Genomic DNA, 27,571 nt, shown 5'->3' with positions numbered 1-27,571 from the left:
CCGCTGCCCGGCCTGCCGAGCCCTCCGCCGGGCGCTGCCCGACCGCCGGCCTCTTTGCTCTGCCTTTACCTCCCCAGCTCCCAGTCTCCCCTTCCCTCGGGCGCCTCTTTGTCCCATCTGCTGAGTCGTAGCCCCGTTACCACTGTCCTTACCCTTTTCCTGCCTCTCCATCCCTTGGGCTGCGTCCAGTCCTCCTGAACCCCTTCCCTCCCGCTCCTTTCCAGACTTTTCTCCTCTCCGGTTGTGCCCTGGTGGGATTTGCACTGTCCCCGCTGCAGAGTGGTTTTATCGTGCTTTCCTCCCGTTTTGTGTGTGTGCAGATACAGGTGACACAGATGAGTTTACAGATGAGCAGCAGCAGGAAGGCCCAGAAAACCTGTTCCCTGAGCAGCTGACTGCAAAGGCCTCCTCTGCCGCATTGGAAGGAAGTAGGTGGTTTGCTTGGCCAAAGTGTAGTTGTTGCAGACCACACTGCCGTGGGAGCTAAACGTGACGAGCTAACCTGGCTCTTTTGAGCAGATCCAGCGTATCTGTCACATCAACAGCTGCTTTTCCCAGGAAAGCAGATCCAATTTTGTGGGTAGTGCCCTGGGCACTGTGGCTGATGTTTTGTCATGAGCTTCTGCCTTGGGATGCTCCTTTGGAAGAAAGCTGTCTTAAGTTTGGCTCTCTCATCTTTTCCAAAGAGATGGAAAGGAGGAGACTGACTGGGATGAACGAAATCAACCCATAAACACAGATCTTCTATCCAGCCTTTGTCTGTGATATCTTTTAGTGGCTTTATAATTTCAGATTTTTAGAGATTAATTTTATTAAAATAAGTAGAATGAATATGTTCCCTTTAGTAGGAATGAACTAATTCCCCTTGTAGAGTTGCAAGCTCTCCTCTTTATTCTGATGTAGCTTTTTAAGGTTAAAAGTGGTGATCCTGTAAAGAGTTCAGATTGGTGCAGTACTTTAACCACAGTACTGTAAAGCAACCTTTCACGAGAAATTGGAAGAAAATAAAGGAAAAGGAATAGAAAGAGCATCAGAAGAGAGCAATGATATTCTCTGGCTCAGGGATTCAATTCTTTGCTGTCAGTATCTGAGTAACTCCCACAAGCTTCTGAAACAGTTCCTGGTAGAAGCAGAGTCACAGCCTGCTAGTTTCTATCCATGAAAAAAATTTGTTCGTGCTGTCTTAAAAGGATAGGACCACAAAAGTAGAGTGCTGAAGCCTGGTGCAGTGTAGGTAGACTAAAGAAATGATCCAATTCGGCTTCCCACTCCACACCTCTGAATGGCGGCAGCTGCAGCGCTGCAGGTTAATGCTCAGGAGCAGTAAGGGAGAATTGCTATTGCTTGAGAATAGTATCAGCGCACAAAGGAGCCTGGTGGGGGTGCAGCTCAGCCTTTTCCAGTTCTTTTTTAAGTGTCCAGAAGCCTGTGCTGAAAGGGGGAGAAGAGACAGTGCACCTCCTGAAAGACAGTATAACATGAAATTGTAAAATCTCAACTGGCTCTGGAAGTCGTGCAGTTGTTCCTGTGTTATGGTGCCTTCCATCACTTCTTGGGCTAAACATTTTCAACATCATTGATCTGGAATGACAAAACCCTTAATCGCATTTCCTTGTGCAAAGTGGTTTCATCTTGAAATCCACTAATCTACTTATTTTGTCATAAAAAGTCAGCTGCATTGGGTACTGCTGGTAAGGGTTTTCTAACGGAAGACCTGCAACCTGTGGAATGCAGCACAGTCCCTGGCTTCCCCGGGGTCGGCTCTTCAGCAGTAGTGCTGTCCTGCGGGAGGGAAAAAGTGCCACTGACACCAAGCTCTGGCTGGTTGTTGAAAGATGATGCTGAAGATGGAAGAACATGTTCAGTCATTTAGTTTGAGAAGAAAACTGAAGGATCCGTCTTACCTGCACAGAATACCTGCTCTTTAATTGAGTTCTCTTGTGTTATTCGTTCTTAGGGGTGACTCAGAAAAGCGAAGCGTCCCCTCCACAATCTACAGACAATGCAAGTGTGTCAGGGCGCTTCTCACCTCTCTCCAGTGGGTCTGAGTTGAGTAAACTGGAGCAAAGATTTGCAGCTAGCAGTGTGGAACCCTCTCCTCAGGTGAGTGCTGCATTGCACTCTGGTTCTTGGTGGTGCGAAGGTGGTGATGCAAACGGTTCAGTAAAACTGGCAGGCAAATGAAGGAGCTCCAGAACAGGGCAGGAAGAGGAATTCTTATTCAAAACCAATGGCCTGTGCTGTCTGCCACAGGCTTTGACACTGACTGACAAGACATTGCAAAGGTGATTTACTTAGGAAAACAATGGCTTTTGGTGAGAAAATGGGCAGTGAGCTCACAGCAGATGAACAATTTCTTGCTGTTGAGAAATGTAGCAGCAAACAGTAATAGTTGTACTTCCTTTTTATTTTCAATTTCAGCTACAAGAACAGAAAGTTGATAAAGTGTCTTTCAGTGTGGCTCTTGATGAAATTCCTGAGGATTTTGTGTCAGATCTTACTGTCTATTTTCTGAGAGATGCTACAGGTACGTGCCCTGAATAACTGCGGGCTCAGTGTTCTCAGTCGTTGCGTTGCTTCACACAGAGAAAAGGTGGTAGTGCCTGGGATTCCACATAGTGCGTTTCCAGCTTAATTAACTGGGTAGGAAAACTCCCAGGGTAGGACCAGCAATCAGGAATGCTTTTCATACGAAATTTATGGAAGTCACTTATCTTCCATGTTTTACCAGCAAGGATGAAGCTTTCATGCTACACTCAGAGGAACTAAGAAGATTTAGGTGCTACAACTTTTATCATAAAACCAACAAGCTACTCCGGCATCTGGAGTAGCTCTGGTTCTGGTGCAGTCACACCTCAGTATCTAGCTCTAGCCCCGTAGGAAACAGCTTCTGCACTAAAGCAAACCGGTATTTTCACACCTATATCCAGCAACTATCAACAGGATGTTAACTTAAATTTAGTGCCGGAGACTGACCCCAGCAGAAACATTTCTGTGAGCTCACTGAACTGCAGCAGGTGTGATCTGAAGCTACCAAGTATTTTGAATGTTCCTATTAGTTTCAGTTTTTCTAGAAACAGGAAGTTTGAGGGGAAACAAGAAAATTATGATGATGCATTTGGTTATTTTATGGCAGTTCTGTGCAGGGTTTTCCTGGTCTGTCTGTGGAATAGGAGTTCAAATCAAGGCCACTGTTTTGTTTGAACAGAAAACCATTTCCTGTCTGTAAGGCTGGACTGTAAAGACTTAAGAGTGAGATGATGACACCTAAGTATTTTTCAGCCCTTTCTGAAAAAGCAGCTGCTCCATTAAAACCAGCATAGTTTTGAAAGTGACTTGCGTCAGACCTAGTTTATTACAAACACAGTTTGTTTTATTGGAGTTTTAACTTATTATGAGAAGGACTTTCTGCTTTCTCTACCAGATAATTAGGTTCATGCTAATTGTTTGTGTACTGTTTAGAAAGAGTTACTGAACTGAATGACTTGGCTGAAGCTAATGAGGTTCTTCCGGAAGTGATCAAGTTTGGTGTGCTGACGGGTGATGCTCTTTTGATGCTGAAGAATGCTGCCTCACAGGTACCTGTGTTACAGCTTTTATATACAGAGTCTTGAGTGTTTCTGTGAGCGATTTCCCTATTTACTATTCTGCAGACCATATGGACCGTGCATGAGAAATACTAATATTTAATGAGTGACCTTCGTTTGCCAAAGCAAAGTTTTTGTTAATCCTTATTTTGCTTCCCTAATTTTTGTCAAGATGTGGAGACGGGCATTGTTTCATTGCCTGCCCGTATATGAGAAATGTTGAAGACTGTGCCACCAGCTACCTTTATTTTTGTGCTGTAAAAGCATGCTGGAGTTGTTCCTCTGCAGAGGCAGAGAATGATGCTGAAGAGGTGAATGGAAGGAGATGCACTTAAATTAAATTTTAGAACTACATGCTGAAGTGAATTGCTAGTAGGCTGACTTTTATTGTTTTCTTTTTTTATATGAACCATCTAATCTATGGTACCTGTTTGAATTACAGGTGTTTTCACCAGCTCTCTCCTCTAGTCAGCAGCAGGCTGGGGAAACTTCCTTTCATCCAGATAGTGAAAACACAGATTTTGAAAAAAGGAGTTTACCTGACACTGAGCTTACAGAGAAGAAAGAACAGCCTGTGGAATACGGTAATGTTCAGATGAGGAACGAGATTCAAATAAACAGGCAAAAATTCTTAAGTGTTGCTCACAGACTAAGCAGCAAACTGAAGGCTAGTGTTCTCCCTATGCCAGCACCGAGGTGTTCAGAGTACATGACAACAGAAAGAGGTTCACCTAGGAATGGCTTTATATAGAGTACCAACTATGTACAGCTTCTGGGGAACTCCAGACCTGATTCAAGTTTCTCTTGGCTGGGAGCAGTAGTGCTTGTACTGCCCTGAAGCATAGCAGGCAGAGTGGAGAAACGGGTGAAATCAGTGATAGCTCTGTGCCTTTTCTTCCAATAGGAAATATTAAACTGGAGATGCCAACTATCAACCTGGATGGAGAAGTGACTGTTCTTGCTGCCATTCCAGAAGTGGTTAAAGCTCTGGAAAGCTGTGCAGTGACCTGGCAGAAATTAATATCCGCGGCTCTAGAGGAACAATTGAAAAAGGTTCCACAGGTAGTGTTGCTTATAACATCAAGCTTCTTTTATTCCTGGATGTCGCGACCCACAGCGGGCTCTATGGTGTGTAGTGAGACCCGTTTATTGTTTACAATACATCCCAATTTGTAGACTCTTGTTCACCCGACTAGCTACATGGTGATTGGATAGTGTCTCTGTTACACAGACAGCACACATCTCTTAAAGCACTATAATTGGATAAAAGGGGTTAGCCCCCATGTGGTTAGTGTTTTGGTTAGAGTTAGTCAAACAGGCTAGTTAGAGATATAATTTCCCACACGATAGTGTTGCAGCTGGGTTTCGGCTGCTGAGTTTCCCAGAGAGAGTAGCATATTTTTCATAGTTCTAATTTCTGCTAGAAAGATACACCAACACTGGAGACATTACTTAATTTCCTCACAAGAATCTCTTTGAATGGTTTGTGCTCATTTTTAATCCCTCTTCATGTCTGATTGCTGGAAAATCGTGTACTAATTGATGTGAACTAGAACAAGAGTAGTGAGGAACTGTGTGGCTTTGGGAAATGGAACATAATCAGAATATAAAGTAGCTCACTGCAGATCTTACGCCCACAGGAAAAATAAGACACTTTTGTTATCTGCACCCTTCTCCAGAGCCATAAAATATTAAAAGCTGCAGTGATTATTTTTAAAAACAGATAACTTTATTTTTGATTGAAAAAAGTAATCTCTCTCAAACTAAAAAAAACCCCAACAATTCCAATGGTAAGGTTCTGATTCTGCAAACAGATATGACTGATACCGTTAAACACCCTGAGGGATTTCGTGTCTGCAAAGTTACTTGTGCGTGAGCTTTGGCAAGCGTGGACTCTCCAGGCCCCACTCGGGGCTGCACTTCCCATGAGCAGTTCCCTTCAGCATGTGTAAAACTCGGTTTATCTCAAGGATCTTCTTCTCTCTGGGTGTTTTTGCATGGTTAAATCATTGCAGGATTTTCTCAGCATACTGGAAAGAAGGAACAAATACAGTCCCGGTCATAGGTTTTCGCTCTTGCATAACAGTAATTAAGAATTTTTATTTTATTCAACATTACTTGCAGGGCAATGGTCCACTCGCCGAAGTTGACTTCTGGCGTGAAAGAAATGATACTTTAAGTGCTCTTACTGAACAGATAAAGCTTCCAGAAGTGCAAAAGGTCTTGGAAATACTGCAGGAAGCTAAATCTGAGCATATTGGAGCTTTACAGGTGGTCCTAGGTGACCTCAGGAAACATCATGTGGAAGCTGGAGATAGTGTTATGTTTCTTTCAACTCTTGAACACCATTTGAAGGTACGTCTCCCTAAGAGAACTTTGTGAAATTCTAACTGTATAGAATATTTATCTGTATATTTTCATGACATCTTATTCACAATATTTATAATACATTTAACAGAATTTAACGTATGGCACTGGGTTTAATGTTGTCTTGGACACGATTCCTTCCCTGATGAATGCCCTGAGAATGGTATGGATTATCTCACGGCATTACAACAAGGACGAATGGATGGTCCCTCTCATGGAACGAATTGCATGGGAAATTTCAGCAAGAGTGTACAAGGCTGTGGATTTACACACGCTGTTTAAGTAAGTACTGGATTTCTGTTTAACTAGGCTGTATTTATTAAAAGGTTGGCTTGTTTTACATCAAGTGCAGTAGGTAATGCTTTCATCAAGTAGGTTCCAGTGTTTTTCACTATCTGTAGTTGTATTAGAAGGTCAATTAAAAGTCAGTTGGTTTTGTGTATTTTCAGTAATTACTGCATCAGCCCTGGAGAAATAGGTCCTTGTCCTCTTTTGTCTGAAAAGGACATAGATCAATAAACCCAATAGCATTACAGTAGTAAAAAAGTGGCATAGATATAATCGAAATCAGCCCTGAAATAACATCTCCTTTCAAATTCAGTCACATTGAAAATTAAGGCCTCACAGTTATACGTTTTGCCTAGATTTTATATAATTAATAGCTGCTAAACCAGGGTATATTAATCCAGTTGAGATCTGCTTTTCTATCAGTAGCCTTTCTATCTACAGTATCTTAACTGTTCTGATCTGATTAATAGAGAAAATAGAGCTGCTGCAAGAAAGAAACTAGCAGAAGCCAAAAGCACTCTTGAACAATGGAAGAAATGTTATTTTGCTGTTCGTGCCCAAATTGAAGCATCAGGAAGAGAGAAACACTGGGAATTTGACCGAAAACGTTTATTTGAAAAAACAGATTATGTGTCTTCAGTCTGCCAAGATCTGTCCGATGTTTTGCAGGTAGTAATGTAGGCAGTAAATAAAGGGATTGTGTGATTGGTGTCTTGTTCTGTAGAGGAGATTCTTTTGTACGGTCGAAGTTGAAATGATAACAGCCTTTAGTTTTGGGAGTGGTTTTGTGTTTAAGAACTGAGCAGTGCCTTTGATTCCAACAAAGCTGCACTGAACACTTGAGACGAAATAACTCTTCTCAAGGTGCTGGGTGCTATAGACTGTGTATGTAAACACTGAGTGTGTGAAAAGTGGAATAAAAAGCAGTAATAGCTGAGTATTATCTGCTTTAACAACTGAAATGTTGGGCCTGCAGAGTGTTTCTTGGGTTTTTTTTCCATAAAGCTACTTAGTGTCTTGTATGGAAATATACGAAATGTAAATCACAGCACAAATTGATCATTCTCTGAGCTGGTTGTATTTTTTAAAGGAAATAATAGCAGAAAGATGTGTTAAATAGCAGGAAAAAAACATTCAAAATAACGCTTTCTGATATGGTCTTCTGAATTAACAGGTCGTTGAAGAATTTTACAACGTATTTGGTCCTGAGCTGAAAGCTGTCACAGGAGATCCGGAGCGTATTGATGATCTATTGAGAGCAGTAAATGGACTAACTAGTCATCTGGAAGAACTGACTTTTGACCCTTTTAGCATCAAAAGTGCATATGAGTGGAAATTAATAATGGAAGAATTTAGAGAAGAAGTTTCAGTAAGTACCATGTACTCTGATTCCCCACCCCTCCCCCCACCATTACTTTGTATATCCAGATTCCTTCTAGAGTATCAACATTTTCATTTAAAGAAAATGTAAGTTTGAGAAAAAGAAGACTATATGAATAAATACATAAATGAAAAGGTGAGGCATTTGACCAGTCTTTCAGTCTTTTTTACCATTAAAAATAAAGCTTTCTGGTATGTTCTTCTGAATCACAGATCATCAGAGAGTTTTACAATTCTGTTTCCAAGTTGGTTCTGTTTATAATTTCAATTTATCTTGAAAATTGTGAAACATACTTTATGTTCATTGGCAGAATCGCTACAGCATGAGCAGAGGCTCCTTATGACCTCCCTGTACTCCTGTATTAAAACGTCTCAATCATGTCCTACAAAGAAGGAAAGCTTCCTTTAATGGATTCAACCCCTCAGCTAAGAGTACCCACAAAGTACATGTTGTTGGGATGGTTTTTGTGATTTATATACCTGCACAACAGACACGTTAACTTCCTGCAGCTTACTGGAAAGCTATCAGTTTATTAATAATTTACAAGACAAAAAATAGTAAAAATACGCTTGACCACTATAAAAAAGTATTTTCATTTTGCCTTCCTTTCTTGGTTTTGTGAGGTGGATCTCTAGGTGAGAGGATTTCTTGGCCTTCTTCCTTTGTTTAGGTTATTGAAGAAAAGACCAAAAAATTTATCGATGAATCTTTTAAGACCCTCCGATCAGCAGAAGCTGCATTTGACTTGCTGTTAAACTTCAAACACATCCACTCTCGTGAAACCATTAATAAGCAGATGATGATGAAGTTCAGTGCTGTTTTGGATCAATACTGTAAAGAGGTATTTAATTGAAGGATTTCTTAGGTAGTACATGAAGCTCTTTACCTAGTGAAAATCATAAATCTGTGTGTATGTTTGAACACCTGTATTGTGGCATTTACTATACTAAAGGCTGAAAAGTTTTAAAAAACAAACATAACAGTTGTTCTCACTGGTTTCGGAGGCTGTTGGAGAAATAGTGTGGTTCGTTTGCTGTGTATGTGTGGGAACTAAAAGATGTTTGCATGTACTCGGAATGCAACAAGGCTTGTGGCTATTCCTTTACTCCGTGGACAGCAGCTCAACAGTGGTTCCTCGTGAGAAACGATTCTTTGCGGTATTTTATTCTCTTCTAGGTTGAACACGTTAAGCAAATCTTTGTTCAGAACCTCAAGGATCCGCCTTTGTACAAGAATCATCCTCCAGTGGCTGGAGCAATATACTGGTCCCGATCCCTTTTTTATCGGATCAAACACACTATTATTCGATTTCAAGAAGTAGAGGAGTTGCTTGCTAGTGAACGTGGAAAAGAAGTATGTTGGTTCTTTTGACATTTAATGAAGGAATAAATACTTTCTTTGTACCCTTCTTCTAAAGATGTGAAAGTGCTCTCATGTGAGGGGAAGTTCCCAGAATGCCTTTGCACACAGCAAGCCATGTTCGTCATGAAAGGTTGTGTGGGACCTTCCCACTGTTACACAGAGAGACAGTGACAGAATCCATGAGAGAATTCAAGAGCCTGAATTCTCCATCCTCCATTAATTTCAAGGGATTACTTGCACTTTTTCTCTAGAAACCATAGCAGGTGACAGGTTAGCTGAGCATTTCTCATGGTCTTTAAAATGAGTTATACAGAATTTTCATTTCTAGGTAAAACAAATATATCTTCAAGTGGCAAAGAGCATGAAAGAGTATGGGGATCAAAAATACCATCAGTGGAGAGATGAGACAAAACAGATACTCCCCCTGTTATTGAAAAATACTCTGCTGACTGTTGTCACTGGTGGGGCTGCAACTCCTGTTAATCCAGAGGCTTCTGAGCAGGTGAGATATAGGACGATAGTTCACCAGGCTCCGCTGCAGGGAAGGACTGAAACCTAGCTAATGGTCAGTGAGTTTTTTCTAAGAATAATACTTCTTAGTCTTACCATATATGTAGATATATACACCAGTCTAATTTGAAAGCAAAATTTCGAAGGTTCTGAATTGTTTGTGGTCCTTTATAAGATGTAGTTGCTGAATGACCAGGCAAGTGAAGAAATGTTGTTTCTCTATGTGTTCTTCTGCACTGGAATTCCTGTTATTTTTTGGGTTTTGATGCAACCTACCTATCACGCAGAATCCTGTTCTAACTACACTTTTGTCTGACTGTGAACTTCCGCTGGGACTTCTGTTGTAAGTGGTTGCACCAGTATGTGAACAGAGGTGATTCGGCTGATTTCTTGTAAGCAGATAGCCGTGTATTATTTCTGAATCTATGCCGAGGCTGCTCTCAAATTGTAAAGGCATTTCCACAAGCTCTCAGTGTCATACACTTACCTACTGCCTCACCAAATGTCTCCAGAGCTAACCTTTTCCTCGCATTGTAATGGTTTGGTGTTCCTCTCCTGCTGCTCTTTCTTGTGTTGTAGAGCTCTATAACAGAGGAGCCTGTCACCACAAAGAAAAGTGTCTGTTTCATAGTGAATTTTTCTCCCAAACTCCAAGAGATTATCATTGAAACAAAGTACATGGAGCAACTAGGGTTTCCTATCCCAGAAATGGCAAGATACGTGGCGCTGCAGGAAGAGAAATATCTTAGGTAAGGCTGTAACAGAATATCTACTTGCATACAGGCTTATGGCAGTGTTTCAAGTGATTTCACTCCAAACCAGAATGGGCCCTGAGTCATCAAATTTTGGAAATATGAGAGCTCTTAGTGACTTTTTGTTTAAGAGTATAATTACTAATGGCCATGTTGAACTAATAAGCTTTTCTCTGGTGCTGACGGTATCCTTCACCCTGCAGGACTGATGTCATACGAATTAACATCTCATCAAATCTGAGAAAAAAGGGGGAAAGTAATTTGTTTTGCAATGAATTATTAGTGCCATTTAGATTTCAGCTCACGCTTAAGCTCACTGCCACTTTCTTCTTGTGCAGCTTTGGATGGATTAATCACTTTTGCTCTTTGGTCTGAGGTCAGAGCTCTATTTCCAGAAAAATCATGATTTTTATGTTTTGCTGTGTTCTTACACTCCTTAGGTATACAAATAGGTTGAAGAACGTGCTGGATCGCTATCACAAATTAATGGGAACACTGGATGAAACAGAAACCAAACTTCTTGATGACCATATTCAAGAACTGTGGAGAGTGTTCAAACCAGGGCACAAAAGACTCAATTGGAACTGCTTAGGTAGTGGAGATACCATTGTAAAATGACCTTAGATACTGATTTTTCAGTTAAAAACTCTCTTCAGTGCTGCACTCAATTTTTTATGTCATGCGACAGCAATGAATTCCTAAATGGTATGTTCCATTGCCACGGTCAGAGTCAGAGGAGTAGGTTAGACACTGATCCAGGAGGGTATTTATGTTTTTATTATATTTAAAACACTGAGTGGAAATGGATGGACACCCTTGGGTAGCAGCTGCAGAGGAGCTAGATGAAGGATTAGGTGACAAATCATCTAATCTACCTTTCTGCAGAGCATCAGATCATTCCCAGACATAAAACACATCTGGTTGTGGCAATTTTGATGCATTGGTGAAATATCTGTTGAAAGAAAAAAGAGTAAAATGATTGTGATTTATTTCAAGGTGTTGGTGACTTTATTATCCGGTGTACACAAGCCATCAGGAAGTTTGAATCACTTGTCCATCAGATTCATCGTAGTTCCGAAGACATAAACAACAAACTTCTGTTCATTGAATCAACAAATCTGTTTAAGTTTCTGCTTTCAAAAAGTGGTGATGAACTTCCTAGTAAGTCTTTATATTTTCATTTCCAAGCTCGGTGATGTTTTATTTTGCTCTGTCTGCTACTTTGCGTTTTCAGTTGTGAAGATCAACCCTTTTAATTGTTACCAAAAGCGGTTACAGCATTATTTCGTGGGGTAACAGAGGAAGCACAGGCAGAGCTTCAGGGTCTAAAGCTGACGGTATTGGTGAGAGCAACATAAAGGTGTTATAATGCTATTTTTTAATATCTTTTGCAGAAGCAAAAGAATTTTTTGACTATGTTAAGTGTGAAAGAACAAAAGATGTGGCACACATGGTTAGAAAGTATTCTGCGATTCCACAATTGCTAGTAAAAGTGGAAGGACGAGTTGCCAATACGAACAGTGGCAAATCTTCAAAACTGACTTCCTATTATACGTACTGGGAAAAGAGGATTTATCAGGCGTTGACACAGTTAATTGTGAAGTAAGTCCCTTGTTTGTGGGATTTTACTTTACCTCTTCTGCAGCAGCTGGGGCCAAGATGGTTCCTGTTATAAAGGCTTGTATTATTATTCAAGTAGACCATTGCAGGTTATAAATGCTTCCCACAATCTCTTCCTCTCACAATCCATGTCTTTGTAACCTGGTCCATGCTCAGCTGATTCCATTGTGCTTTCTTGGCTGGACTCCCGCAATGGCATTGTCCATAGTCTCGGGGTCCTTTTACACCAGGGGATCCCCATTCAGTCCTTCCAATGGCTTCTTTTAGCTAATCCAGCTTTTGCATTAAATCAGGATTAGTGGGACAGTTTGGCTCCAATATACATCAGTGCTTCCAGCTGAAATCGATGGTAACTGACTTCAGACAGTTCTGTTCACATATCTGAGCACATACCTGATACTCGCAGTCTCTGCTGGGCATTCCCATGGGAGGCAGTGCCTGATTATTACTGTCTTTGACGTGATTTTTTTCTTTCCCAGGAATCTGCAGGCTTTTAATGCAGCCGTTCTTGCAAACGTGCCACTATTCCAAATAGAAGCTATTTTATCTGTCCCTGAGATAATCTTACAGCCTAATGCAAGTGAACTTGACAAAATGACTGCACAATGCATCCAAGACTGCGTTGAGGTCACTAAGGTGATTTTTTATAAAGATTTACTTATTGTCAGAGTTTGCTTGTGATTATAATAATGAATCTTGCTTTATATTTGAGCAAGCATAAATGTCAAAGGGAAGATTCATAGTGCTTTATCTTGAAATCAAAATATCCAGTACATTGTTCTAATTTTACAGACTGTCCTAAATTTACAAGCTGATGACAAAGGAAAGAAACTGGCATTGCTGGGTTAATGGTTGGATTCCATGATCTCAAAAGTCTTTTCCAACCTAAACGATTCTGTGAGTCTATGAATGATTTGACTAACATGACTTTCTACAAAGTAACTGTTTTTCAACCCTGTCTTGAAAACTCTAGCATTTTGTACGGTGGATGCATGGTACGTGTATCGAATGCCCTCCCCAGCATGTCGAGGAAGTTGGAGTGATCACTTTCAGCTATTACAGTGACGTCTCCCAGAACCCTCTGATAATTGAACAGGCTGTTCTCCTCGCTCAGAATGTCCACAAACTCCTGGCTTCTCTCAGCAAGTATTTGAACCAATGGCAGAGGTACAACCTGCTGTGGAATCTAGACAAAGACATAGTCCTGGAGAGGTTAGCTGCAGAAAAGCCTTCCTGTATCACCTTTGATGAAGGGCTGCAGTTCTATATGAAGGTAGCTCAAGAAGTGACTCAGCAGCCCTTGATTAAAGATGAGCAATTTATCAGGCTTCAGCTGTCTCCTTTAGCCTCCACGGTGCAGGAGAATGCTCGAGGTTGGGTGATGTCGCTTGGAAAGTTGCTTAATGAATCTGCAAGAGAGGAACTCTTCAGCCTTCAGGAGGAGATGCAGGTAGGTGTTTTCAGCTTGGTTTTGTTATCAGAGAGACTGAAAATGTATCTGCGTGTTACTTATTTGTGTTTTGTGTTTGACTCATCGTTGTAATTCTGACTAAGTGCTTTGTCAGTGTTGCTTCTGGAAATTATTTTTGGTTTTTACAGAGGTTGTCACAGAGCCTTAAGAGACCTCCTGATACCCTGGAAGATCTCAAAATAGTGCTTGGCACAATTGCAGAGATCAAAGGCATGTCCTTCAAGGCGGAGCTCAAATATCTGGACATCTGGGAGAGATACCGAACTCTTGCAATGTACAATATTCCAGTAAGCGCACTTCTCATATTTTGGATTTGAGCTAGGGGCACAAATGCCTTGTATGTGAAAGACTAAATGTTTTCCTTTTAAAATGTTTAAAGGATCACCATTGTTGAGGTGGAAGAGATGTCTGGAGACTGTCTAGTCCAAACCCCCTTCTCAAAACTCCTCTTTGAAATGGACATATTATGTGTGTTTAAATCTGATTCGCGTCACTTCAATGCTGCTTTTGTGTTTTGCAAATTTATACCGTGAGCACATACTCCTCACTTTCTAGTGAGTAATAATTTCTTGTGAGAGATGTTACTTGTTTTGTTTTAGGTAGATAAAGAAGAGCAAGAGATGGCCAACAACATTAGGGAGAAGTGGGAGACTCTCTTCTTTGAAGCATCAGAAGTTGATCACAACCTTGGAGGCATAAAAAGAACATTCGCAGAGGTAATATTTATAATTAATATTGGAAAAAAAGAATAGATGGAAAGGAAAACAATTTAAACACTGTTCTCTTTAGATTACGCAGCAACAAATTGAGGACTACAGCAAAGAGGTAGAAGATTTCTTCCATAAATTCATCACCGAGGGACCTGGTGCTGTTGGGGAAAATCTGGATAAAGGTAAATGTATTTGTGTGTATAAAGTGATGTCTTAAAAATATTAATCTTTGGATAATTCTTCAAATTTTACGTCAAACAAGAGAAATATGCTTTACTTATTAACATACAAACTGATCACCCAGGATTGTGACACTTTGAGTACTCAAACTTTTACTGACTATATGCAAATGCTGTCCTATTTATTCCCCTTAATCCCTGGGACTGTTTGTCTAGAAAAATTCCTCTCCTTTTCCAGGCTTGGAACTTCTGGCCATTTCTGAAAAAGAAGTGGAAAAACTGGAAAAAGTTCATCAGAAACTGGGCAGCATTGAGAAACTTTTTGACTTGCCAGTTAGAGCGTACCCTGATTTAATTAAAGCACAGAATGATCTGAAAGGTCTAAAACAGATCTATGAAATTTATGAATTACAAAGAGTGAGTATTGCACTGTGTGTACACAGACACACACGTATTCGAGCACATACACCCAGAAAAGGGGTGGGGGGAGAGAGAGGAGGCTGCATTGTCCTCTAGTTACTGTCAACTCTGTTCTAAGCCTTTGCATGAAATGAGCTGTGACCTGGAACTGACAGTCACCGTGCAATGATGTTAATGGTGTTAGTACAGGACTAACTGTCTCCATAGCTGACCAAACACACACTGCTATCAGGCAGGAGCAGACCTCTCTCCCCGTGCTGAACAAGTCTCCTGATCATGTCAGTGGAACTGCCTTTGGATATAGTAGTGTACTGGTAACAATGGCTATCTCAGGCTTTAATTGATCGTAACTATTCTTTAATGAGTTTTATTTTTCCAAAATGAAATGCCCTGTAAATTTTGCTCTTAAGGATGCTTGTCCTGTGCTCCATATTTCTTTTTGATTATTTCTTGTGGTTATGTTTGGCTATGAATCTCTGCTGCTGAACCTGTCTCTTCCTCCCTTGGTAGAGTGTTAATACAATTACATCTCCATCCTGACTGTGGTGTCTAGATCCTATTGTAGTGCAAAGATTTTTCAATTTTTTTTTTCTGTCAGAACTAAAGGGAAATATTATTTTTATTGTTCCTGATGACCTTGTTCCCAGGCAGCTAAAAAGGAATGGTCTCAGACACTCTGGATAAACCTCAATGTCCAGCTTCTTCAGGAAGGAATTGAAGGATTTCTCAAAGCGTTTCGAAAGCTGCCCAAGCAAGTGCGCAGTATGCCAGTAGCCTTTCACTTGGAGACAAAAATGAAAGCATTTCGAGATTCCATTCCTTTGCTGCTTGATTTGAAAAATGAAGCTTTAAGAGAAAGGTTTGCTTGGATTTATTTAAATCCATTTTCTATATATATGGAGACTCTTTTTTTGTTAGAACTTTTGATTTCAGTTACATGGGTCAAGCCATGTCCTACAGCTTGAAACTTCACTTTTTGCTTGATGAGCTTGTCTAATAGCCTGCAAGGTGATTATGATGACTAGGATACTTTGTGTACTCAAAATTGTAGTTAGGGTTTAAACAGGAGAGGGCTAAACATGGTTTCATTAGTGTGTATTACTTCACAGTTGGTTTAATGTTTACTGTATCATGGTGGTTGGTACAATTGTCGATGTGTCGATATAAAACAGGCATTGGCAAGACCTTATGGAGAGAACAGGAGCAAGTTTTGAAATGACAACAGAAACATTCACTTTGGAGAATATGTTCACTATGGAACTTCAGAGACACTCAGATGTTATCAGTGAAATAGTTGGAACTGCTGTTAAGGAGCTGAGCATTGAGAAGGTAATGTAAAAAATCGTAATGGAACTGAAAAGATGTAGATGACAACATAGCTAAGCTACCTTGTGGCTCAGAATCCTTGCTGGCCTCACTTCCATGGTGTCGTCACTTTGGCAGTCATGTTTTTGAGTTTTTGTTATTACAGTAAGCCAGTTTGGCCTATGAAAAAGGATCTGAAGAAGGATCCATTCCATTTCCATGATGATAAATAAACCCTTCTTTATAAACCAGAGTCAGGAAATTATGCAAAAATTAGTTTTTGGAGACTAAAATGTGCATCTTTTTATGTTCACATGCAGGGTGTGAAGGAAATAGCAGAAACATGGGAACACCTGAAATTCAGTGTGCAAATGTACTTCAAAGGCACTGAGAAGCGAGGCTTTATTCTGGGATCTGTAGATGAAATTTTAGAGATTCTTGATGACAACAATGTTAATCTTCAGAGTGTTTTGAGCAGTCGATTTGTGGGTCCTTTCCTTTCAACTGTTCACCACTGGGAGAAAACTCTGTCATTGATTGGTGAAGTAATTGAGGTAGGGAGGAAAGTGATGGACTAAATAATTAATGTTTATTATTTATAATTAGGGTTTTCTATTGTATTTTTTCCTTTCATGGTAACATTTGTATCTTAGATCTGGATAGTGGTTCAGAGAAAATGGATGTACTTGGAGAGCATTTTCATTGGTGGAGATATCAGATCACAACTTCCAGAGGAAGCCAAAATATTTGACGGAGTAGACAGGATGTTTAAAAAGGCAAGTAACTGACTAGACTTGTGAGCAGCCTAATTATTTAGTGCATTTTGCTTCAAGTGTCATGGTTAGCTGTAGTCTTCTGTATGTGATGAATGGTATGTTACAGAGGTATATGCTTGTGCTTGCCTGACCTGGGATACGGCCTTGTCTGACGCTTGCTTTTACAGTAGTATCTCCATGCTCTCTGCTTTGAAAACAGACTGTCTTCAGGTTTTCATACAGCACTGCAGCAATAGGAAAATATGTTTGAAACTCTGTTTAGGTCTGTAAGAACCTGTGCTGCCTTGTGTGCTTTGTCACTAGGTAAATATAATTTGAATAATCCATTGCTGTACAGTGTTTTCTAAACGTTCTTTTCTCCCTATGTAGATAATGGATGAAACTGAGAAAGAACCAACAATAAAAAAATCCTGTGAAGCCCCAAATCGTCTATCAGACCTCCATCATATAAATGATGTGCTGGAGAAATGTCAGAAAAGCTTGAATGATTATTTGGATTCCAAGCGAAATGCTTTCCCAAGGTTTTTCTTTATATCTGATGAGGAGCTGCTTAGTATCCTTGGCAGCAGTAACCCCCTTTGTGTCCAGGAACACATGATAAAGGTACAGTGTCTGGCTTTGCATAGTGCCTTGTGCTTTTAGGTGCTTTAAGAAGTTTAACAGACTATACTGTACATGCTGTTAAGGGTGCACTAACTGCATACAAAGAGCAAGCATCCTGGCTGCAGCTTGAAGTTCTGAATAACCGCACTCTGGCTGATAGTCTCTCCTGGCTCTGGCCAATAGCAGTTATGGTAGAGGAGCACTGGTGGAGGAACATTCAAGATGCTCCAGAATGATCGATTGTTAAATAACCTTCCTATAGCTCCTGATAGGTCTTTATCTTCTAGAAAAAAATCAGTGGCATTTGGGCCAGTTCATCTGCTTGTTCCGTCTGCAGCCGGGCTGCTGAGCTGCGTATCAGCGTTTGTATTTGGTTACTCAGAGGCTGATCCGTTTCTCTTTAGAGTCCATGGAAGTATTCTTCAAGATTAAACGGGGCTAGATACACTCACAGCTTTGAAGTTTTGTTTCTAAGGTGCCAGTGAGTTTCTCTGCTGGTGTATTTCAGATGTACGATAACATAGCAGCCCTGAGGTTTCAGGATGGTGATAGTGACAGGAAAATTGCAACGGCCATGATTTCAGCGGAGGGGGAGGTGATGGAGTTCCGGCAGGCCGTAGCTGCAGAAGGCAGAGTGGAGAACTGGATGACAGCGGTGCTAGCAGAAATGAGGCGGACAAACAGACTCCTTACTAAGGAAGCCATTTTTCGATACTGCGAGGACAGAAGCAGGTGAAACGATCAATGTCAAGGATAACACAAATCCTTACGTGTTATTATGAGCCTGTAGCGATAATGAAAAATAAAGCCTTAGTTTTTATCCAATTTAGCCTGTATTTGTGTACGTGGAGGGATATGAATACATGCATACGCAGTATTTTAAATGACCAGAAAAAGATTGTGTTACCTATTGTATCTAATTTCCTAAGTCTTGAGTTTTTATTTTTACTGTCGTGTGCACAGTATATTTTTCTCCACTATGAATTCCACTTGGCCATCTTTACACAGCTTTAGGCAGCTTTTCTATCAGAGTATTTCCTGGGCTTTTGGAATATGACAGCACACCTTGATGGAATTTTGTCATCTCTGTAAAGTTTGGCTCGTGTAGTTGTTGCAGAAATAGGAGGAACTTTTTTTTAAGTATTATTTTTTTTTTTTTATTGTCCTGATCAGTTACTTAGCATAAACAGTAACTCAGACTCGCTCTCTACATTTATTTCCCATAGAGTTGATTGGATGTTACTCTACCAAGGCATGATGGTGCTGGCTGCTAACCAGGTGTGGTGGACTTGGGAGGTAGAGGACGTCTTTCGGAAGGTGAAGAAGGGAGAAAAACAGGCAATGAAACTTTATGCTAAAAAAATGCATAAGCAAATTGATGACCTGGTGACTCGCATTACAATGCCTCTGAGCAAAAATGACAGGAAAAAATACAACACCGTTCTCATTATCGATGTTCATGCCAGAGACATTGTTGATACCTTTGTAAGAGACAGGTAAACAGCCCCCCCCAACCTACTGAGAAAATGGCAAATGCGTAAATGGTATTTCCATTCTTTGATCTCACATGAGCAAGTCTCTCTGGTGTAGCATTCTGCAGGCTCAGGAGTTCGAATGGGAAAGCCAGCTGCGGTTTTACTGGGACCGAGAGCCAGATGAGCTCAATGTGCGGCAGTGCACAGGCATGTTTTCGTATGGCTATGAATACATGGGTTTGAACGGACGCCTGGTCATCACCCCGCTTACGGATCGTATTTATCTTACACTCACACAGGTTTGTGTTCAAGGAGATTCTCACCAACGAGCCCTTTCAAAACACACTCCTAGGCAGTCACTTAGTCGATTTATTGCCACTTTATGTTATCTCTTAGGTGCCAATGTGAATATGTTTGAAATCAGTTGTGATTCTTCTAACCTGACTGCCTCAAAGATAACCTAGAAGGCATTCACTGATGCAGTTTCAGGCTTTTTGTACCCAAGGATTCACTTGTGATTTTGCTCTCAACCTAATATAAGTGTAATCCAAGGTTTGCTTTGCTTTTTGGTCTGTCTCCAAAGGCTTTATCGATGTTTTTGGGAGGAGCACCAGCGGGGCCAGCAGGTACAGGGAAAACAGAAACAACCAAGGATCTGGCCAAAGCACTGGGCTTGCTCTGTGTAGTGACCAACTGTGGCGAAGGCATGGATTTCAAAGTAAGAGTTTAAGATCGGTATTCTCTGATAAAGTGCCAGTTGCTGCTCTTTTTCAGTGCCCAGGGTAAGGATGTATTCTGAACTTCTGCATAAGTATCTCCCTTAGAGATACCAAGCTGATAAATAATGAAATATAGCAAAAAATGTCTATTTTTAATAAATTCCTGGAGTAATTTCAGGTGCTTTCAAGCAGGAGAACAATGACTAGATAGTGTGTTTAAGCTCATTATAGGCAATCTGCACTTAGCAAATAATTATTGCGAGACCATACAACAGATTGATAGCTCCTGCATATCTAAATATCCAGAGGTTTTACCCAGTCATTAAGAGTTTTAGCATACTCCAGAATTTGTTGACACTGAATGTTTTATATATTCATTGCTGAGAAGATTTTTCTTGTTGTTCTTGTTAGGCAGTTGGCAAAATTTTCTCTGGTCTCGCCCAGTGTGGAGCATGGGGATGCTTTGATGAATTCAATCGGATCGATGCTTCTGTGCTTTCAGTCATTTCTTCTCAGATTCAGACTATTCGAAATGCTTTAATGAATCAGTTGAAAACATTTCAGGTAAACATTAAAAAAGAAGAGTAATTGTGAGGGCTGATCTTGTTTTAGAGACCAAGATCCATGCTTGGGCACCACCATTAGATCAAAGGGCTGCTGCTTCTGTAATTCCTGTGTGCTGAACATTTCAAACTGCAGAGGATGTATTCTCAGTTTCACAGATGTTAAATCCTTGCTGATTTCCTAATGCTTTGCTAGGTTCTTCCTTTGTGAAGTGGGATAAAAGTAAGCTAAGCAGGGTAACAGCAAGTAAATGGGATAACAGTATAGTAATTAGGGAGAGGAGTAACTCGACGTGGATTGTGAGTCTTTATTTACTGATGTTCATTGGAATTCGAAACCCTCAGAAAATTTGACTGAGAAGTGTGAAATCTCTTGATGTTTATATCGAAGAAACAAACGGTGGGATGAATGTATCTGGATGACTGTCTAAAGCTAAATATTTTAATGTGTTGTTCTAAGTGGGTGCCCAGTATTGTTAGTTTTCTTTTTGAGCAAATAGTATTATTCAATTCCAAACACAAGTTGGTCTAATGTTTTCTTATGCCTTTAGTTTGAAGGGCAGGAAATTGCCCTTGACAGCCGTATGGGCATTTTTATTACAATGAATCCTGGTTATGCTGGCCGGACTGAGCTCCCTGAGTCTGTCAAAGCTTTGTTTAGACCTGTGGTTGTTATTGTACCAGATCTTCAGCAAATCTGTGAAATCATGCTCTTTTCTGAAGGGTTCCTTATGGCAAAGGTAAATTTCATTGCTACCCATACCCGTGTACACAGCCATGTATGCATGGCCGGTGTTAGGCTGCGACTTACACATTTGTGATTCTCTAACTTAACTCTCAAACAGGTCCTTGCCAAAAAGATGACGGTGCTATACAAGCTGGCAAAGGAACAGCTTTCTAAACAGCATCATTATGATTTTGGACTGCGGGCCCTTAAGTCAGTGTTGGTGATGGCTGGAGAACTGAAAAGAGGATCAGCAGAGCTCAGCGAGGTAGACCCTGGGCAGATACATTTTTCAGTAGGAAAAGGATGTGTTTACACGTCCGCTGTAGTTTGTCTGCTTTGGAAATAGGAGCACTGGGTTTGTCTTATTATTTCCCTTTGTTCTTACTGAATTCATCATGCCCTCTGCCAGCAACTTACCATCAGAACTCAAGGCTGGTGGTAAGCTGGGATCTACACGATGCTCTTAAGGGAACTACAGAACTTGGGTATGTTCATAAAATATCAGAGAAGGGAAGCTGTGGTGTGGGCCACTCCAGCCATTTGGCATTTGGTTAATATGGTAGAAAAGCAAGTGTATTTTTCTTAGCTATTGGTATGCTTAAACCTTATAAAATAATCTTTGTTTCCACTAATAACCGGTGCCAAGAAAACATTCTCAAAGCTGTACTGAAGTAATCAGGCAATAGTTTTTAGAATGTTTGAAGTTATGCTTATTAGCTAATCGCTTAGCTAATTGGTAAAGGTTGATTCTGCTGTGTTTTGTCTAGGAAGTTGTACTGATGAGAGCTCTACGAGATATGAATCTTCCTAAATTTCTGTTTGAAGATGTACCTCTCTTCCTTGGCCTAATCTCTGACCTGTTTCCTGGCCTGGATTGCCCTCGAGTCCCCTACCCGAACTTTAATGATGCTGTAGAACAAGTGCTGGAGGAAGGGGGTTATGTTGTTTTACCAGTTCAGGTATAAAAACTGTTAATAGCTTGATTTTTTTGTAGTAAACATTAGGCTGGATACACATTGCTGCCCTTTGGAGTGGCTTCAGGAAAGCTTAGCTGCTCTGGACCAGCTGCTGATCTTTTCCACGGAGGAATTACAGATAGCAGTCTGTTGAATCAATATTTATTTTTCAGGTGGATAAAGTAGTTCAGCTGTATGAGACAATGTTAACTCGACACACTACAATGGTAGTTGGACCTACTGGAGGTGGCAAGTCAGTTGTCATTAATAGTTTGTGCCAGGCCCAAAACAAGTGAGTATAGAATTTGATACATGGGAATCTGGTTGTAAGATGGCATAGACTCCATTATTTAGCATGATGTAATCACGACAAGGTCAATAGCTGACCATAATAATTGCTTGGGTTAACGTGAGATGGTATTGTGTCATTTTAATATTGCTTTTCTTGCTTTATCTCCAGGCTGGGATTGTCGACAAAGGTTTACACACTGAACCCTAAAGCTATGAGTGTGATTGAACTGTATGGGATTCTTGACCCTACCACACGAGACTGGACAGATGGAGTGCTCTCTAACATTTTTCGGGATATCAACAGGCCTACTGACAAGAAGGAGCGAAGGTAGACAGCTAGAAATCATTGTGATGATATTTAGACACTGAGTTTTACATCAATGTTTTACTTTATTTTGTTTAAAATATTTGATACTGCACTATCAGCCAAAAAAAAAAAAAAAAAAAAAAAAAAAAAAAAAAAAAAAAAAAAAAAAAAAAAAAAAAAAAAAAAAAAAAAGCTAAATAAATCAAAAGTGTCTCGGATTTTTTTCTGTCTTCTATGAGTCTCCAGCCTCAGTGAGATAAGTGGAAACTATGTGATTATCAAAACCGAACAGGAGGCTTCAAAACACCTGGACTGACATGGATGCCACTGATGGCACATCTGACTTGTGAACTATGTTAGAGAAATCCGAGATTAATCAGTGCCCCTTGGCTCCTGTATCCACAGGTACATTCTGTTTGATGGAGATGTGGATGCTCTCTGGGTCGAGAACATGAATTCTGTCATGGATGACAACAAGTTACTGACCCTAGCAAATGGGGAGCGGATCAGGCTTCAGCCGCACTGTGCTTTGTTGTTTGAGGTACGTAATGGCTGTACACGGGAAGGGTTAGATACAGATGGGGCTGCGAACTGAAAAAGTTGCTGGGGCTGTTTGTGGTTTAAGTGTATGATTATCTTGTATGATTATTTTATAGGTTGGTGACTTACAGTATGCATCTCCTGCCACGGTATCCCGCTGTGGAATGGTCTTTGTAGATCCTAAAAATCTGAAATATAAGCCCTACTGGCAGAAGTGGGTCCAAGAAAGAGGAAATGAGGTGGGAATTTCTGCCCTTGTTCAGAGAGTACCTGTATTAAATACTGAGCTGTAGACAGCGGTAAATAAAAACTTCGTAAAGGCAGTCTGGTTTTCTGACAACAATCCAATCACTAGGCCTGCAGCAGGTGGGTAAGGAGAGTTCCCAGGTTTTCTAACTTCTGGTTGTTTCTGAGAAGTGAAGAACCACGACATCAGTTTACCTGAACTCCAGAGAGTTAACAGTGATGTTGCTCAGATCCGTGTTTCTTACATTTAGATTAAATACTCAAGTCCACAGGTTGTTGCAGTGAGACAGCTTAGTTGTTAGCACCTCTGGAATGCAAACCCTGTCCGTACAACACTGACACATTTCTTCCTGTGCCTGCACCCTGCCTTTGGTAGCAGTGATTCCTGCAAGAACAATTGTATTTGGTCAGCCAGGTGTTGATGGGAAGCTCTGCTGTCAAAAATCAGTCTTCCAGTTTCCGTGTGCCGAATTATTGTCCTTTTTGTTCCTCAGCAAGAGAGAATTGAATTGAATCGTCTCTTTGGAAAATACGTGCCCTCCCTTATTGATATGATTGTTGAGGGGATTGTGGATGGCAAACAAGGAGAAAAGCTGAAGACCATTGTTCCTCAAACAGATTTAAATATGGTAAGGAATAGAGAATAGAGCTTGAAAAAGTTTATCTAAAATGAGAAATGGGATGATGGAGAGAGTAAAAGCCTCTCAAAGAAAGCACAGGAGTGGCTGTGCTGAAGCGTCAGTTTGGTAGTGATGAGCGCCAAGAGACAAAGGAATCGGTCAGTTCCTAACGGTGCTCTTCACTGTTGTTAATACACGGATCAGTAGCTACACCTGTAAGGACGAAAGAGCAGCAAACACCCAAACAGCTGAAAGCATACGAAGAGTTCTCATGCATCTGAATGGCAATTCTAGTTACAGCTTTGTCTTGTTTTATAACAGGTGGTGCAGCTGACTGTCATGCTGGAAGCTCTGGTTGTGGTCCGGTGTGAGGATCCTGATGTTCTGGAGTGTTTTTTCTTGGAAGCTTTGTATTCCTCCTTAGGCGCTGCTCTTTGTGACGCTGGGAGAATTAAATTTGACGAAAATGTTAAACGTATTTCCTGCATGTCTACTGTTCATGATGACAACATCCTGGCTAAGCCAGGGGAGCTGCCAGGTAGGATCTTGTCAAAGTTTAGTCTGAATCCCGTTGATTATATTAGAAAAGTGTTAGTTTCTGCGAAGGCAGGACATTGTTCTCCCTTCCAGCTAGCTATCCAGGCTGCGAAACGTGCTCTCTGAAGGACTGTCACTGAAAGCCACAAAGAGACACTGATGCTAAATGACTCTCAGCCACTGATCTGTCCTCACAGAACAGCACGTTTCTATGCCAAGCTGAAGAAAGAAGTGGTGAAAGGAAGAATAAAACATGAAAGTCAGTGGATGGTGCTTAAAAAGCAGTAGTATAATCCAAGTGCTGGACTAGGAGAATTTTGGTTGATGTCTTACTGGGTTAAGTGGCAGGTAAACAGAACACAGTGTTGCCCAACTCGGTCCAGAATCCTACCCTTCACTTCCATCTCAATCAGGTTATTTTCTTATGAGATGTTTCAGTGTCCTAGAAACTATCCTGTCCCTTAATGCTTTGCAGGTCATCTGCCAACTTTGTATGACTTCCATTTCGATGGAGTTCAAAAAAAGTGGGTACCTTGGACGAAACTTGTTCCTGAATATATTCATAAGTCTCAAGTGAAATTTCTTGACATTCTAGGTGAGTGTAAGATAAAACACAGTGATGGTATGTTTTTAATGTATAATGTGCCACCACTAAGCGCATGGCACTTAGCATGAGGCATCTTTCTGTAATGAAGGTCGTCTACTCAGGTTCAGTTGCTTGTGATGGTGAAAATCAATTTCTCTGATGAACTTGTCGTAGTAGTTTAGCAGGAATAGAGTTGATATTTACAGCACTGTGTAATAAAGAAAGGAGGGAAGGATGAAAAGCTTGTTTCAGTTAATCAGGCTTTTTAGGAGCTAACAATGCTTTTTACAAGCCAGAATAGCAGAAGATTCACAGGCTGCTCTACCAGAAATTCCAGGAAAAACATCAGCTCCATGGTTCAGATCCTCAGTAGATAAAAATTACATTCTTGAGGCTGTTATTGTTTGTTACTTCAAGCACCGTATAATAGTGACAGGTGCTTTTCATTGGTAAGGACAAATTAAGGCAGGTTACTTTATAGAATACTTCAGCATGCAGCGATTAACTTCACTGACATGAGAGATAATTTACATGATCTCTGAAGCTGCTCTTCAGAGGCAGGCTATTTACACAGAAAAAAAGTCGTCTCTGTAGAGTTCTGGGAAAATGCTTATGATCCAAATAAATCCTGATTATATCCTTGAAATAGGGATTAAGTGGAGCTTAACCAGTCCATGACCCTCCTATATGGCAGATAACTTCTTTTTTAATATATCTATAGGAGAAAAGATCCTAATGATAAAAGCTGAAAAGAGATGGCTGAGCAATTAACATTTTTGTTCAACATAGTTAGAGAGTTGGTATTTCAGATTATATTTTTGTGCATGTTAATACCTTGAGAGTCTGGTCCAGCACCATTCTATAAATAGAAACCCCGCAGCTGTACTGCATTTTTATTTGACCTGCTGTCATATTCCTGTTCTTTTTCAGTGCCTACCGTGGATACAACACGGACTACGTGGTTACTGGAACAGATGGTAAAAATAAAACGCCCAGTTGTTCTTGTAGGTGAATCGGGTACGTCTAAAACAGCGACTACACAAAACTTCCTAAACAATCTGAACAAAGACTTTCATGTACGTACGAGGCATTTTACCTTGTTTGTAAAGCTGCATTTTCATTCTTTGTCCTTGTGTTAAATTTGCATTGCGAAGCCTGAGTCTGCGGGTAGCAATGTTGACTTGAGGAATGTGACTGCAAGCTCCAGACCCAAAGCGTGTGAATGATGTGAGAATCCTTCAGGATTAAAGACGTTTTGTTCTGTTCTACCGTGTACTATGTATCGGTTCAATTTCATAAAATAAACGTATATTATCAAAGTGCTAAGAATAGGATTACTTTTCTTTGTCATCTGTAATTCAAGTGAGTAAACAGACCAGAGAAGTGTTTCTTGTATGTCTGACAGTCTAATGTCAAGAATATTTTTTGGAATGCTTTAGTTAAAAAAACCAACAGGTAAAAATCCATTCTTACGCATTTCCTCCCCTTTGCAGCTGCTACTAGTAATGAACTTCTCTTCTCGTACCACATCAATGGACGTTCAGAGAAACCTGGAGACAAATGTAGAGAAACGAACTAAAGACACGTATGGCCCTCCTATGGGAAAACGCCTCATTGTTTTCATGGATGACATGAATATGCCAAGGGTAAGTGGCCAATAATTTGCAAGGTAGTATAGAAACATTTGGGGCGGTGCTTATGTGGTCCCTTCACAGGGATCCAGTGAACCCCAAGTCGAGGAGATTCGCCGTAAGTGCATAACTGGATTGCAGCTTAGGATCTTCAGAAGAGTTGGGCTCGTGTGCAGTAGGGAGTGTTTCTGTATGTTAAAGTATTTCTCCTGTATATAAGAGATGCTGTTGGATCATTTCTTTACGCCATTAAAATCATGTTTCCTTGGCCCGGTATTTGCTGCAGGGTGTGTATTGTAGAAACCATCCTGTTCTCTTTACAAATGGGGCAAAAGAGTGTGTGTGTGTTTATTTTATCTCGGAGAAGAGGCTCTTTTCCTGTAGGAAACACTGGAATGAATGTTCACAGTCAGTGCTAGAACTTTATGAAGTGTCATTTAGTCCTTGCAATGTTCTCCTGAGTACGGAGTACAATACTTCCACATTTATAGCAGTAACTGATGTACTGTGCTCTAAATATCCTGACTTTTTTGTGTTGCAAAGGTTGATGAGTATGGCACGCAGCAACCCATTGCGCTGCTGAAGCTGCTGCTCGAGAAAGGTTTCTTGTACGACCGTGGTAAGGAGATGAACTGTAAACTTCTTCGAGACCTGGGTTTTATTGCTGCCATGGGGAAAGCCGGAGGAGGTCGGAATGAAGTTGACCCTCGATTCATCTCACTCTTCAGTGTTTTTAACATACCTTTTCCTTCTGAGCAATCACTGAATTTGATCTGTGCCTCCATCCTGAAAGGCCACACTGCGGTAATGTCACTGTGTTTAACCCCATTGAGCAATCCTTTGTTATTTTTAAATAGACATTTATTTCTGTGTTATGGCAAGACCTGGAATCTTCTATTATCAGGCTTCCTCCTTATTTAGAACCTCATGCAAACCCTTCTCTTCTTCTCCTCTTTCTGAAGTGATGGGTTTACACTGTTTTGACCAATTCTTGAGTAATAAGTAAACATTCAAGTCAACAGATAATTTATAAACCTGGTGT

At 40.6% G+C, this 27,571-nt stretch overlaps 1 protein-coding gene across 1 annotated transcript in view; it reads left to right on the top strand.

Annotated features, from left to right (window-relative positions):
• Positions 1-320: 320 nt before the first annotated feature.
• Positions 321-27,571, top strand: part of DNAH10 (dynein, axonemal, heavy chain 10) — a gene marked incomplete at its 5' end in the record, with an annotated part of 50,551 nt that continues 23,300 nt past the window's right edge. Inside the window, 46 exons of the mRNA XM_010135948.1 lie at positions 321-428; positions 1,958-2,103; positions 2,422-2,527; positions 3,463-3,578; positions 4,063-4,258; positions 4,492-4,649; positions 5,712-5,942; positions 6,046-6,236; positions 6,713-6,911; positions 7,417-7,611; positions 8,294-8,464; positions 8,800-8,976; positions 9,314-9,487; positions 10,075-10,244; positions 10,688-10,839; positions 11,244-11,408; positions 11,642-11,849; positions 12,347-12,503; positions 12,841-13,317; positions 13,467-13,625; positions 13,938-14,054; positions 14,128-14,230; positions 14,466-14,644; positions 15,295-15,506; positions 15,820-15,976; positions 16,273-16,506; positions 16,606-16,728; positions 17,098-17,331; positions 17,840-18,063; positions 18,558-18,827; positions 18,922-19,105; positions 19,390-19,524; positions 19,937-20,089; positions 20,640-20,828; positions 20,934-21,080; positions 21,583-21,774; positions 21,945-22,063; positions 22,232-22,390; positions 22,775-22,910; positions 23,026-23,148; positions 23,650-23,784; positions 24,097-24,313; positions 24,788-24,907; positions 25,829-25,974; positions 26,392-26,544; positions 27,073-27,333. Coding sequence (XP_010134250.1) covers positions 321-428; positions 1,958-2,103; positions 2,422-2,527; positions 3,463-3,578; positions 4,063-4,258; positions 4,492-4,649; positions 5,712-5,942; positions 6,046-6,236; positions 6,713-6,911; positions 7,417-7,611; positions 8,294-8,464; positions 8,800-8,976; positions 9,314-9,487; positions 10,075-10,244; positions 10,688-10,839; positions 11,244-11,408; positions 11,642-11,849; positions 12,347-12,503; positions 12,841-13,317; positions 13,467-13,625; positions 13,938-14,054; positions 14,128-14,230; positions 14,466-14,644; positions 15,295-15,506; positions 15,820-15,976; positions 16,273-16,506; positions 16,606-16,728; positions 17,098-17,331; positions 17,840-18,063; positions 18,558-18,827; positions 18,922-19,105; positions 19,390-19,524; positions 19,937-20,089; positions 20,640-20,828; positions 20,934-21,080; positions 21,583-21,774; positions 21,945-22,063; positions 22,232-22,390; positions 22,775-22,910; positions 23,026-23,148; positions 23,650-23,784; positions 24,097-24,313; positions 24,788-24,907; positions 25,829-25,974; positions 26,392-26,544; positions 27,073-27,333 — 8,078 coding nt within the window. The remainder of the gene's footprint in view (positions 429-1,957; positions 2,104-2,421; positions 2,528-3,462; positions 3,579-4,062; positions 4,259-4,491; positions 4,650-5,711; positions 5,943-6,045; positions 6,237-6,712; positions 6,912-7,416; positions 7,612-8,293; positions 8,465-8,799; positions 8,977-9,313; positions 9,488-10,074; positions 10,245-10,687; positions 10,840-11,243; positions 11,409-11,641; positions 11,850-12,346; positions 12,504-12,840; positions 13,318-13,466; positions 13,626-13,937; positions 14,055-14,127; positions 14,231-14,465; positions 14,645-15,294; positions 15,507-15,819; positions 15,977-16,272; positions 16,507-16,605; positions 16,729-17,097; positions 17,332-17,839; positions 18,064-18,557; positions 18,828-18,921; positions 19,106-19,389; positions 19,525-19,936; positions 20,090-20,639; positions 20,829-20,933; positions 21,081-21,582; positions 21,775-21,944; positions 22,064-22,231; positions 22,391-22,774; positions 22,911-23,025; positions 23,149-23,649; positions 23,785-24,096; positions 24,314-24,787; positions 24,908-25,828; positions 25,975-26,391; positions 26,545-27,072; positions 27,334-27,571) is intronic.

Source organism: Buceros rhinoceros, unplaced genomic scaffold (genome assembly GCF_000710305.1).
Source record: "Buceros rhinoceros silvestris isolate BGI_N320 unplaced genomic scaffold, ASM71030v1 scaffold12435, whole genome shotgun sequence".
NCBI classification, from domain to species: domain Eukaryota; kingdom Metazoa; phylum Chordata; class Aves; order Bucerotiformes; family Bucerotidae; genus Buceros; species Buceros rhinoceros.
The sequence above is the reverse complement of the archived record's forward strand: the minus strand, read 5'-3'. Positions and strand labels throughout refer to the sequence as shown.